This window comes from Nerophis ophidion, linkage group LG06 (assembly GCF_033978795.1).
Source record: "Nerophis ophidion isolate RoL-2023_Sa linkage group LG06, RoL_Noph_v1.0, whole genome shotgun sequence".
In the NCBI taxonomy this organism is placed as follows: Eukaryota; Metazoa; Chordata; class Actinopteri; order Syngnathiformes; family Syngnathidae; genus Nerophis; species Nerophis ophidion.
The window spans coordinates 48,011,914-48,025,104 of record NC_084616.1 but is presented as its reverse complement, the minus strand read 5'-3'; the positions used below and the strand labels follow the sequence as shown (position 1 = coordinate 48,025,104).

The 13,191-nt window shown below is 39.1% G+C and overlaps 1 protein-coding gene across 4 annotated transcripts in view; it reads right to left on the bottom strand.

Annotated features, from left to right (window-relative positions):
- Positions 1–3,599: 3,599 nt before the first annotated feature.
- spsb1 (splA/ryanodine receptor domain and SOCS box containing 1) overlaps positions 3,600–13,191 on the bottom strand; it is a 31,121-nt gene continuing 21,529 nt past the window's right edge. For 2 of the 4 annotated variants that reach the window (XM_061903979.1, XM_061903978.1), the window contains exons 2-3: positions 6,730–7,597; positions 3,600–4,811 (exon numbers count right to left, since the gene is read on the bottom strand). In XM_061903979.1, the coding sequence (XP_061759963.1) occupies positions 4,684–4,811; positions 6,730–7,423 (822 nt within the window). In that variant the 5' untranslated portion in view covers positions 7,424–7,597 and the 3' untranslated portion in view covers positions 3,600–4,683. The remainder of the gene's footprint in view (positions 4,812–6,729; positions 7,598–13,191) is intronic. The other 2 variants (XM_061903980.1, XM_061903981.1) reach the window with 1 other exon arrangement.

Below are 13,191 nucleotides of genomic sequence, written 5' to 3'. Positions count from 1 at the left end.
TCACAAACTACCCATCTCAGGGCGGAGACTCTAACCACAAGGCCACTGATCAGTGCAGTAGTTCTGAAACTTTTTTTTAAAGTACCACCATAATGACCAACACCTAGTCGGTGGCCAAGTGGTTAGAGTGTCTGCCCTGAGATCGGTAGGTTTTTACTTATAAAAATGGGACCCATTAACTCCCTGCTTGGCACTCAGCATCCAGGGTTGGAATTGGGGGTTAAATCACCAAAATGATTCCCGAGCGTGGCCACCGCTGCTGCTCACTGCTCTCCTCACCTCCCAGGTGGTGGAAAAAGAGGATGGGCCAAATGCAGAGAATAATTTCGCCACACCTAGTGTGTTTGTGACAATCATTGGTACTTTAAATTTTATTAAAACAGACTACATACATTCATACAAGAACCAAACTTCATGACTATTTTTTTGTGAGAGAGAAGTATGTGCTCAAATCACTCTATCACAAAAATAATAAGAGTTGTATAAATTATTGGAAACTCAAGACAGCAATGACATTATGTCCTTCACAAGTGTATGTAAACTTTTGACCACGACTGTATATATACACATATATGTCAATATCACTATCATTTATCTAGCTGTACATATATCTATCTAGGTCTATCTATATATGTAAATGTCAATAATACAAACATTTAATATTTAGGCGAAATGTGACGGAAAAATTAGTTTGAACTGAGGAAAATTATACCTCACCCACCCACAGCTGCATATTTAGTAATTCGACTTGTCCGTAAAAAACCTTTAGTATTCAGCCAAAATTCATTGATTTGACATCAGTACAGTATTAAAACATCTCAAGTTAGTCAGAATAGGGAGACTGCCTACATAATGTTAGTTGACTGAAAAAGCTCAAAGCCCACATAAGCTCAGGCCTTTCAGTTATATAATACAGTTCAGTGTTTATCTCTCGCTGATTTAGCACTTCCTGTGTGTTTTCAGACAACTACTGTACCTGCAATTACTCCAGTTTTGATAAGAAATGGAAACAACAGGAGATAATACGCAAACAGCCCCATGTTAACACGGCGCAGTCGGGAACAACAACCAAGTGTGCGTGCTGCTGGTTTACACTGAAGTAAACATGTGACACTGGTGCTGTTACATGGAGCATATATATAAACCACAAGTGATTGCATGCTATGTGCCATAAACACTGGAATGTTCCTACTGTTACGTTGCAGCTCTAGTTTGAAAGCATACAGAAAATATCTGACTGCATTAGCTGCACAACCATTTGTACTGTGGTATTGCAAAGAGCCATATTCCAGGAGGCACTTTGTATGAATTGCTAATATTGTACAAGAGGGAGGAATAAACAAAGAGGTCGCCCACTCAATACAATGTTTGCACATTTGAATACCAAACAGTGACTGACACCAATTGAGAAAATATGAAACAAGTAAGAAATGGATATCACATTTTATCTGTTGTCAAGTGATTTGTTGGTTTACGCTTTTTCATAGCCAGATGGTACATTTAGATACAAATCTATAAACTAAACCAGTATTACAGTCTATGAAATTGCTGCAACCATGTAACAGTGATCAAATAAACATTCAGTGATTATTTGTGGTACTACAAAGAATCACCTGATTAAAAGTACAGTGTTTTATTTTACTGTACTCAAAACAGTGTTTCTGTTCAAACTTTTGTGGAGTGTTAGTGGCTAGAATATGTAGCATATTTGTTAAATACAACCTCGACATTGTTTTTAATAGATACTTATACTACTTTATTTTAACGTCGGTCATTAGGGTGGTACTTGGTGGTACTTGCAGAAGCAATTTTTTTCTGGAGTGGTACTCGGTGAAAAGCTTGAGCACCACCACACTAATTCATCCAGGACAAACTGTGAACATACTCCTGGTAAGTTTTTATGAAGACTTTCTTGTTTGGAGTACAAGGTAGTGGTTTAGTCGTGGACATAATGCATCCACTGGGTTCAGCGTATTTCTACTGCAGTTCCAAGGGTTTTCACCAGAAACAATCCCAAGGTTGAATGACCTTCCAGTAAAAACATGCATTTGGTTGTGGTCGCCATCTGCTGGAGGGTGGCTGTATTGCACCAAGTATACAATGATTTTCAAGTTGTAGCAAAGTGAGCATAATGCAGTTGGAGCCTTCCCCATTCCGTAAAAAAACTTTTTCTGAAGCATATTTTATTGTACGTTTCTACTAAGTCAGTGATCTCATACTCTCTGTCCGTAAAAGTATTCAAAGCGCTTCAATTTCTTCACATTTGTTACAGCCTTATTTCAAAGTGGAAAAACATTGTTCTCAAAATTCTAGACAATACTCCCAAAATGACAATGTAAAAAAAGTTTATTTTTTATTTTATTTTGCAAAAATTATCAAAACAAAATCAGTATTCAAAGGCCTTGTTCACAATTGTTGATGCACCTTTGGCACCAATTACATCCTTAAGTCTTAAATACGATGCCATAAACTTCACCCATTCATCCCAATCTCAATCAGGTTGTATGGGACGTGTTGGTTTACATCAAGGATGTCTCGGGGCATTGCTGCATTCATCTTTCTCTCTATCCTGGTGTCTGGCATTCACTCTAAAGAATTCAATCTGTCTCATCGGACCAGATGATTTTGTCTCTCATGGTTCAACGGCATTTTAGCAAACTTTTTACTACTTACTGCAACTTCAAAAGCCCTGCATACTTGGCTTTTGTACCATACAGGCAGGATAAGTGATTGCTGCAGAGATGGTTGTCCTGGAAGGTTCTCCTTTCACCACAGAGGAATGCTGATAGAGTGACCATTGGGTTCTTGGTCACCTCCATGACTAACCTAAGATGAATGCAGTTTATGTACAGAGACATCCTGGATTAAAGCACTTCCTACCCAACCTGATGGAGTTTGAGAGGTGCTGCATAGATGAATGGGCTGCCCAAAGATAGGTGTGACGAGCTTGTGCCGTCATTTTCAAAAAGACTGGATGCTCTAATTGCTGCCAAATGTCCATCAACAAAGTATTGCTCACAGGCTCTGTATACATTACTACATTTGCAAAATTAAAACAAAAACAGGACACATTGTCATTTTGGTGTCTTGTTTTTAGAATTTTGAGGACAGAATCACTATTTCATTTTCGAATAAGAATGTGACATAACCTGTGGAAAAAGCAACGTACTAAATACTTTCCATATTTACTGTAACTTTGAATTCTAGTGTAATTACGGTCAACAGAACATGGTCAGCTAATAGTTGGATGTATTATATTTAAGGCTGAATCCCATTATAAAGAACAATAATACAGCACAACCAACAAAGAAACTTCTTTTAAGCAAGCGGAAGGGTCTCTGACCATTTCCTGGGGAACAATTGTGGCAAAATATAGAAAATAAAAAATATTTTTTTTAACTTTATATCTGAAGGGCTACCATTGGAAATCATGTGGAAGTTAGTTCAGATTTTAAAATGTTTTGTCAAGTAGCTTAAGTCTTCTGGCAACTTTAAAAATCCCTGACCCAGTTGGTTAAGTCACTTCCACTGTATCTCAAACAGGCCCTGTATAATGAGTTAGTTCTCAGTAGTACAGTACATACTTTCAAACACAAATATAAATGGAAATAACCTTTAATAGATACAAACAAGTCTACATTATTAAATGCAAAAAAGGCAAGAAAGAAAGGAATAGAAAGGTATGTCACATGCAAACTGAGGATAACACAGCTGCACATTTATCAATTTAACAGATATGGCATTTGACAATGTTGGAAGCGTAATATTTTTACTAGTATTATAGAATCAGAGCAGCACTTTAGTGGATTGTTTTCTGCTTAGACCTTGAATGAGGTACATTAAAGATTTACCGTTTGTTTTGGCAAAACCCTATCAGTTTTATAAATTTTGCCATACTTTTCAAAAACTATCAACTGTGCCCTAATATGTACTAGTCACTTACACAGGTTTCTACTTTGTGTCAACCTGTTTAAAATGTGGGTAAAACGACACTATAGAAAGAAAACAATAACAATTGGATACAACCGTGGACATTTCTTGCAAATGCATGCTACAAATAATCACAGTGACATCCATACAATTTCAAGCCTGCTGACATATTTCCTGTCAGATGTCTTAAGTGTGAGTACAAGACATCTTTTACTGCTGCAGGAGTTCAAAGTCTCGCTACATTACTGTCTCACTGATGTGGTTACTACCTAAGGCCTGTTTCCTGATCTGCTTAAAAACACATTTAAAAAAAACAAAACGTTTCTTTCAGTGTAACATTTTCAACAAGTGCTGCCATCTTGTGGTCACATAACACAGAACATTGTATGATTCACCATCCAATGCAATCGAATTTTAAAAAGACAGTGCTAGCTGAAGTCAACAGAGATACTGACCACAAGTGACTCGTTGCACCAAAACTGTGACTGCAAGGGCATATTTTGTATCAGTATGTGCATAGAGCTCAGAAATTCCTGAATTAAAAAAAAGAAGTTAGAATACAATTGCAAATAGTCGTTAAAATAGAATTAGAAACTCAAAAATGAGTCCGGTCGCTAATCAGATAAGCATACTTGCTAAATCATCAGTGAGCTTGGATCTGTCCAACAGGATCAAGGAAATGTTGTCAAACGAGTTCAACCAAAGGATCCCAGAGAAGCAAGAAAAAAAGCATACGCTAACGTGACAGTGCAGTCATTGGTAGAGCAGGTAGTTCTTGAGAAAGGCCGGCAGGGGCAGCCGGTGGATTTCACCTAGACGTTCTCTTCCTAGTGCCACCCTCACAGAGCGCCGACATAGGTCCATCAGAGAAAGAGGTTCAGCTGGGGAAAAAAAGATGGAACAGTTTATGCACAAAAATATCGATCTGTTTTTCAGTAGCTTTACTAATTGTTGTCGACTAATACATGAAATAAAAATCAACATTAGATATATGTACATTTGGGCTGTCAAAAAATTATAATTTTAAAGTCAGTTACTGGGGTTTAATTTAGATTATGATTAAATATTCCTTTGAAATTTATAACGTTTCACTTTGCATTAGCAAAGAAACTCAAACCCACACCACATACTTCATAGTGAAATTGTGTTGATGCCAAATGGTAAACGGTACAGAACAGCAACAAAATAAATCAACAGGTATAGATTTTCCTTTGTCCTACTGGCAATCAAAGCACTTAACAGAAAACTACTGTAATAACCAGATGCAATATCAAGGAGTGCAATTTTGGGATAGGGCAATACGGGATGTGCGCAATGTGTGATCTCATAACCTGGGCACTGTTCACCGTCACTGTATTGTCGGATGAACTATATGTATGTATGTTAAGTAAAATGCTGTGTCTTGATGTCAGACAAATTTCTCCTTGGAGACAATAAAGCTAATTATTATTATTATTAAGTAGGGAACATATATGCGCATATGTGTTTATTAAATATCTTATCACAAAAGGTCCACATTAATGTATATAAATTTTGCCCAGACACATTCTTGAACATGTCAATCTATTATTGTGTACCTAATGTTGCGACCGGGGGAACCTGTGTTTATTTTTGACTGTCTGGGAAAAGAAAATTGTGGTGACGTTTATTATTAAGATTTATCCTTTATATTTAAACAATGTACATTTTCAAAAGATGAGTTATTATACTCTTGGAGAAGGTGGGGCGTGCTTTCATTTGCAATCTGGGAACACCTACACAACCAAACCTCTCGCAGACAGACTCAAAAACCGTGTTATAAAAGTGACTGGTAGCACATTGTACAGAAAATTTACACCAAAGCATATCCAATACAAATTATTTTTGATGCCTAATAGCTTTCCTGTCACAAAAAATGAGGAAACATTTGACCTAAAATGGAGTTTGTTGGTGTCAATGAGTTTAAAAAAAAACAAGAAAAAAAAGCGACAAGGTAGCTGATAAAGCTCCTCTCGTGGCAATAATTATGAATGAACCCATTGAGTCTCAGAGTCACCCACATCCATCCATCCATCTTCTTCCGCTTATCCGAGGTCGGGTCGTGGGGGCAACAGCCTAAGCAGGGAAACCCAGACTTCCCTCTCCCCAGCCACTTCGTCTAGCTCTTCCCGGGGGATCCCGAGGCGTTCCCAGGCCAGCCGGGAGACATAGTCTTCCCAACGTGTCCTGGGTCTTCCCCGTGGCCTCCTACCGGTTGGACGTGCCCTAAAAACCTCCCTAGGGAGGCGTTCGGGTGGCATCCTGACCAGATGCCCGAACCACCTCATCTGGCTCCTTTCGATGTGAAGGAGTAGCGGCTTTACTTTGAGTTCCTCCCGGATGGCAGAGCTTCTCACCCTATCTCTAAGGGAGAGCCCCGCCACCCGGCGGAGGAAACTCATTTCGGCCGCTTGTACCCGTGATCTTATCCTTTCGGTCATGACCCAAAGCTCATGACCATAGGTGAGGATGGGAACGTAGATCGACCGGTAAATTGAGAGCTTTGCCTTCCGGCTCAGCACCTTCTTCACCACAACGGATCGGTACAACGTCCGCATTACTGAAGACGCCGCACCGATCCGCCTGTCGATCTCACGATCCACTCTTCCCCCACTCGTGAACAAGACTCCTAGGTACTTGAACTCCTCCACTTGGGGCAGGGTCTCCTCCCCAACCTGAAGATGGCATTCCACCCTTTTCCGGGCGAGAACCATGGACTCGGACTTGGAGTCACCCACAGCAAATTATAAATCAACACAAATGTCAGCAACTTGTACTTACGATCAAGTCCGTTTATGTACCGGATACGTATTTCACAGTGTCCCCACACAGCGCTCACCACTGGGTATAGCTTCCTGCCTTTAAGTCCTCTGAACGCCACGCCCAGGTAATGGCCATCCACTATGTAACCCAAAGTCCCTTCATCCATGTCCAAAACTACTAAGAGGGAGTCCGGTATTATGAAAGTGTCTTCTGGCTCGAGGAAGCAGGGGTACGCTTTGCCTGAGTGATTCTTGCTGTCATGGTAGAGTTTACTCCTGCATAGGTCCCAACCCCAGGACTCACTGTCGCTTCCCACTAGTGCAGTGTAGCCTACGGAGTGCAGCGGCGCGTCAACTGTTGCCACACCAACAACGGCGTGCGTGCCCCTCTGGCGCATCGCCCAGCTGATTTCCCACACATGCAGTCCCCGTGTATAACCAACACGGCCCCGGATGGCGTCCGTGCTCTGCGCCACTGGGTGTCTGTGGAAAACCAACTTGTTATCGTCCTTGACGAAGATGTTGAGCGAGCGGTCATCGTTGTTCCACGAGTGCTGGACCTGAATGTCCGTGCTTACTGGCGGCATATCCAGTAGCAGGTCCAGTCGAGAAGGCTTGGTGTGACTCAAGGCCTGCAGCTCCAGCTTCAGGGGGCTGAACGCTGGATCGCGCATATCAATTGTTTTAATGCCACCTGGGACTTTTTGCCCCATACTCCGGGTATTTAGGGAAGTGGCCTTGTCTTCTTCCTCCTCCTCCCCCCTCCTCAAGGTCCAATGGGGGAGTAGTCAACCTCAGGTCTTCGTCTCCTGTGCTCATGCAATCCAATGCAGGTTCAATCTCTGCTGTCACTTGTTGCCAAACGTCGAGGTGTTTGTGCAGTCTACCTGGAGAGATGGGCATGGACAAAGAAGTTAGCAAACCAATTAGTTATAACATTATTTCTGCTGAAAGAGCAGTCGAGCCTCCTTAACTTGATAGAATGAACACTAACTTGACACTTCATTTGAAACACTTTGCGTTGCTTCCACTTTTGTCTAGTTATGTAAATGGCAATATTACAACCATAGCATAATGTCATTATTACATCATTGCAAGAAAGTCCGCTCTTTAGGACTTTGTACAGAAACAGCTCAGAATTATCAGGACTTCAATTCTCAGAACTTTGACATTTAAAGCAGTTAGCCAATATTCCATGACAGAAGACCCTTCTCTTACAGATTATGTAAAATAACTAGGGCAATGTACAGAGAACACAAGTATTGTGCTATGAGCAGCGAGAAGTATATTGGAACCCTGATTTACGAACCCTTCTTTATGCGAGCTTTTCGGTTTACAAGCTTTTAGATCAAGCCAAATATGCTTCTGTGTCTGCACCATTCCTCTGTGGACGAACGCTGCAGACAAGAAAGCAGGGCGAAACATTGTTGGGGAGGCTTGAGCATTCCATTTTACTTGCTGTGCTGGAGAAGTCACATCAACACTCCAGCATGTGTGCCTCTTCTTTGTTTTTTCACATTTTGACAAGTTTTGTCCATTTTGCCAACTCATTATAAGAGTCCTGAAAATTCAACAGACTAAATTGTGTTAAAAGTGCTCAAACCTTCACTAAAATATGGACTGTTGTGGAGTCTGGAACCCATTGGTCATATTTACATTGTTTCATAAGGGGAACTCTGCTGTACAATACAAACTTTTCTATTTACGAACCACGTTTGAAGAAACAAAATCAGTCCGTAAATCGAGGTTCTACTGTACAGAGGTAGGCCCACACAATTTAGACAATGTTCCAAACTTGAGGTATACTAGCATTTCGTATCTGTTTTCCATGTGTTGATATCGTGTTATTATATGCCCATTTTTTGCCATATCGCCCAGCCCTTCTTTAGACTGTCAATCAACATGTTCTTGTCTCAAGTTGCCACACATTAGAATAATATGCAATAATTTACTACAAAATTAAAAAAAACTCAGGCTAATGTATAAAAAAAAACAACATGTTTGCTTAAACCGTCCTGGGCTGCTTATCATAGTGTCATTGTCATCCTCCAGTTCGCCTCGTACTGCGGTCCCCGGAGAAGTTCCTTCGGCCATTTTACACGGTCATTACAATTTTTGCACATACTGTACAGTAATACAAGGAAAGTGGTGTTTGTTATTAGGACACTGACTGCATTGACTGCAGCACACAAACTTGCCGTTTCCTGTAACCACTTTTGATTGGCAATCAGGCCAAGGACTAAGGCCTCAACAATTGTGACTCAAAGAAAAGGAGAGAGAAAAAAACCCAAAAAACATTTAGGCTATTGCGCTTAGGTTATTCCGGTAATAAAAACCTTAATTTCGATTAATTGTGCAGCACAAGTGGTAAGTAGGGATGGCTATCCAGCTCCGTTCCACAATAGCACAGGTGCCAATATAAAAGGTAGTTACCACAACAAATTAATTTCTCATTACTCAATTATTACTGTCTGATCGGCCAAAGTGAAATTCATTCAGTGCTGCAAGGTATTTTATTTTACCTCCTGCACAGAGTTTTTCAAAGCTCTTTATAGAAGGCTTTTGAAAGGTGGGACTTAAGTGCCTAGATTATGCGATTGAAAACCAGATCTCTCAAGTGGGTGTGGGCTGCCGGGGGGAACCATTTGTATTGCGCATGCACCAGGCTTAATGTGTAGGTTATAACCATATAAGCAGATCCCATTCAATCAAAACATTGGCAATGACTGGACTGAAAAGGATACTGTTTATTTGCTTCACAGATTGAAAGAACAAAACATTTTGAAGTGCATCGATGAGAGAAAAAAAAGAAACAGATTTATTTAAGATAACTTGTTTTAGTGTTATGTCATAAGTAAACCGGAAAAGCAATATAGTAATCCGCGCTGATAGGAAATAAGTCTCCCCCAGTCAGTATACGAGAGGCACACAGCCTATGACCAATAGTCGCATTAGAAAGAGGGTATGGAAACTGGGACTTCATATGTAGGTGTGAAAATACAAAAAAAAAACTATTTGACAAATCTGACTAATTTTGTGCATGAAAACGTAGTCAATCTAGCAGCAAACGTCACTCTGGAGCAGTGGTTCTCAAATGGGGGTACATGTACCCCTGGGGGTACTTGAAGATATGGCAAGGGGTACGTGAGATTTCTTTTCAAATATTCAAAAAATAGCAACAATTCAAAAATTCTATATGAATATATTTATTGAATAATACTTCAACAAAATATGAATGTAAGTTCATAAACTGTGAAAAGAAATGCAACAATGCAATATTCAGTGTTGACAGCTAAATTTTTTGTGGATATGTTCCATAAATATTGATGTTAAAGATTTCTTTTTTTGTGAAGAGATGTTTAGAATTAAGTTCATGAATCCAGATGTACCTCTAATACAATCCCCAAAGAGGACACTTTAAGTTGATGATTACTTCTATGTGTAGAAATCTTTATTTATAATTGAATCACTTACTTGTTTATTACTAGTTTTTAGTTATTTTTATATCTTTTTTTTCAAATAGCTCAAGAAAGAGCACTACAAATGAGCAATATTTTTGCACTGTTATACAATTTAATAAATCAGAAACTGATGACATAGTGCTGTATTTTACTTCTTAATCACTTTTTTTTCAACCAAAAATGCTTTGCTCTGATTAGGGGGTACTTGAATTAAAAAAATGTTCGCAGGGGGTACATCACTGAAAAAAGTTTGCGAACCACTGCTCTAGGGTGCAAAGCCGCTTTAAGGACCGCAATCATTGATTTAAGACCGTAATAATTTATTGCGGTCCTTCAAAAAATAACTACACATGCTACACTACACACCACGGCTGTCCCGATACAAATAATTTGGTACCGGTACCAAAACGTATTTCGATACTTTTCAAAATAAAAAGGGAACTACAAAAAATGTCAATATTGGCTCTATTTTAACAGAAACTTTTACAATACAATAAACATATGTTTCCTATTGCACTCAAAGAACAATTTTAGAAGGTTAAAATAGAAATTAAAGGGCATTAAACACACTGATTTTCTTCTTGCACTCAAAGAACAATTTACATTTTTACATATAGTCTGCCATAATCAAGGATTAGTTTACAATTCAATACAAATGTTTATTTACATTAAATGCTTCATGATTTATCGTTGCCATTCCTGTTCTGTACTTTAAGAAAAATACAATTATTAAGTGAAGTGAAGTGAATTATATTTATATAGCGCTTTTCTCTAGTGACTCAAAGCGCTTTACATAGTGAAACCCAATACCTAAGTTCCACTTAAACCAGTGTGGGTGGCACTGGGAGCAGGTGGGTAAAGTGTCTTGCCCAAGGACACAACGGCAGTGACTAGGATGGCGGAAGCGGGAATCGAACCTGCAACCCTCAAATTGCTAGCACGGCCGCTCTACCAACCGAGCTATGCCGCCTTATAGTAAGTACTATAATCAAAACTATGGATAAATCTACACAGATAAGCCATGTAGGAGGTAAAAACACATTTGTTAAAGATAAAACACAAATTGTAGCATTTTGTTACAAAATCTAGTCATTACAATGCACTAATATTTGGTAAACATCCAAGTAGCTGTGCGCGCTTCTACGAATCTCCATGTTATGTATATACACGTGCACAACAGAGGAGATGGTTAACTTATGAGAGTAGTGTAGGAGTGTCTTCAAGAGAATGGCAACATGTTGGTAAGCATGTCAGTGAGTGAGTGGGCGAGTAAAGCGAGAGAGAGAGAGGTAGAGCTGCACTATGCAGTCGAAGACTGAACAGGTCTGGTTGCGTTCTGAAAAACTGATAAAGCAGATTGTCACAAATCGACGGCATTATTACCTATTGCTATTTAAACTCCCCATGCAGATCTGGATGTTCATTATTTAAATGTTTACCTAAGTTTGAGGCAAAGGTGGTAATACCAATCGCCACATTTGGCGAGGCGTGTTTTAAAGCAAGAATTGAAGCGCGGCACTTACTTGTTTAAAGAGATACCTTTATCGTTGGTTTTGAAGCCCAAATACCTCCATATTGCACTTAACGCACCCTCTGTATTAACCAGTAAAATTGTCGTTTTTTGACATTCTTCCGCTCTGAGATGTTATTGTTTGTATGCACTTTGTTTGTGCGTTTTGACACACTCAACATCATGCGCTTCGGCTTTGCAGTCACCGCCGGAGATGAGAGAACGGTACCGGTACTTTTCAGAGGCAGTATAGTACCGATTTCAATCAATTAGTATTGCGGTACTTTATTAGTACCGATATACAGTACAACCCTACTACACACAGTGGGACACAATAAGCCATGCTAAACGCTAACAGCAAGCTACCGCTCTTGAATGTAAAAATGATGGTTGGATCAATACAAATATCGACAGCAACAATACCAAGTACAAAAAAGATCGAGATTTTTACTATCAAAAAATATTTAGTTTTTGTTACAAAACAAACTCAGGAAATAAGACTCAGGACACAGTAAGGGCAGAAATCAAAGGATTTATATTAGAGCCAATAGTAGGAAATTAAAATAATTTATATTCTTACACCACCACCATTTTTTACGTGATCATAATCCATCCATCCATCCATCCATTTTCTATCGCTTGTCCCTTTCTGGGTCGTGGGGGGATGCTGGAGCCTATCAGCTGCATTCGGGCGGAAGTCTGGGTACACTCTGGACAAGCCGCCACCTCATCACAGGGCCAACACAGATAGACAACATTCACACTCACATTCACACACTAGGGCCAATGTAGTGTGGCCAATCAACCTATCCCCAGGTGCATGTCTTTGGAGGTGGTAGGAAGTCGGAGTGGGGGGGACTTAGTGACGGGGAGAACATGCAAACTCCACACGGAAAGATCCAGGGGCCCGGGATTGAACTCAGGAACTTTGGATTGTGTGGCACATGCACTAACCCCTGTACCACTGTGCTGCCCATGTGATCATAATTTTGATCAAAAACGGAATCATTCAAAGCGCTTGAACTACTTGTGTGTGTATATATATATATATACACACATATATACGTACATACACACATATACGTACACACACACATATATGTACATACATATATACATATATATGTACATACATATATACATATATATGTACATACATATATACATATATATGTACATACATATATACATATATATGTACATACATATATACATATATATGTACATACATATATACATATATATGTACATACATACATATATACATATATATGTACATACATACATATATATGTACATACATATATACATATATATGTACATACATACATATATATGTACATACATATATACATATATACATATATATGTACATACATATATACATATATATGTACATACATATATATGTACATACATATATATGTACATACATATATATGTACATACATATATATGTACATACATACATACATATATACGTACATACATATATACGTACATACATACA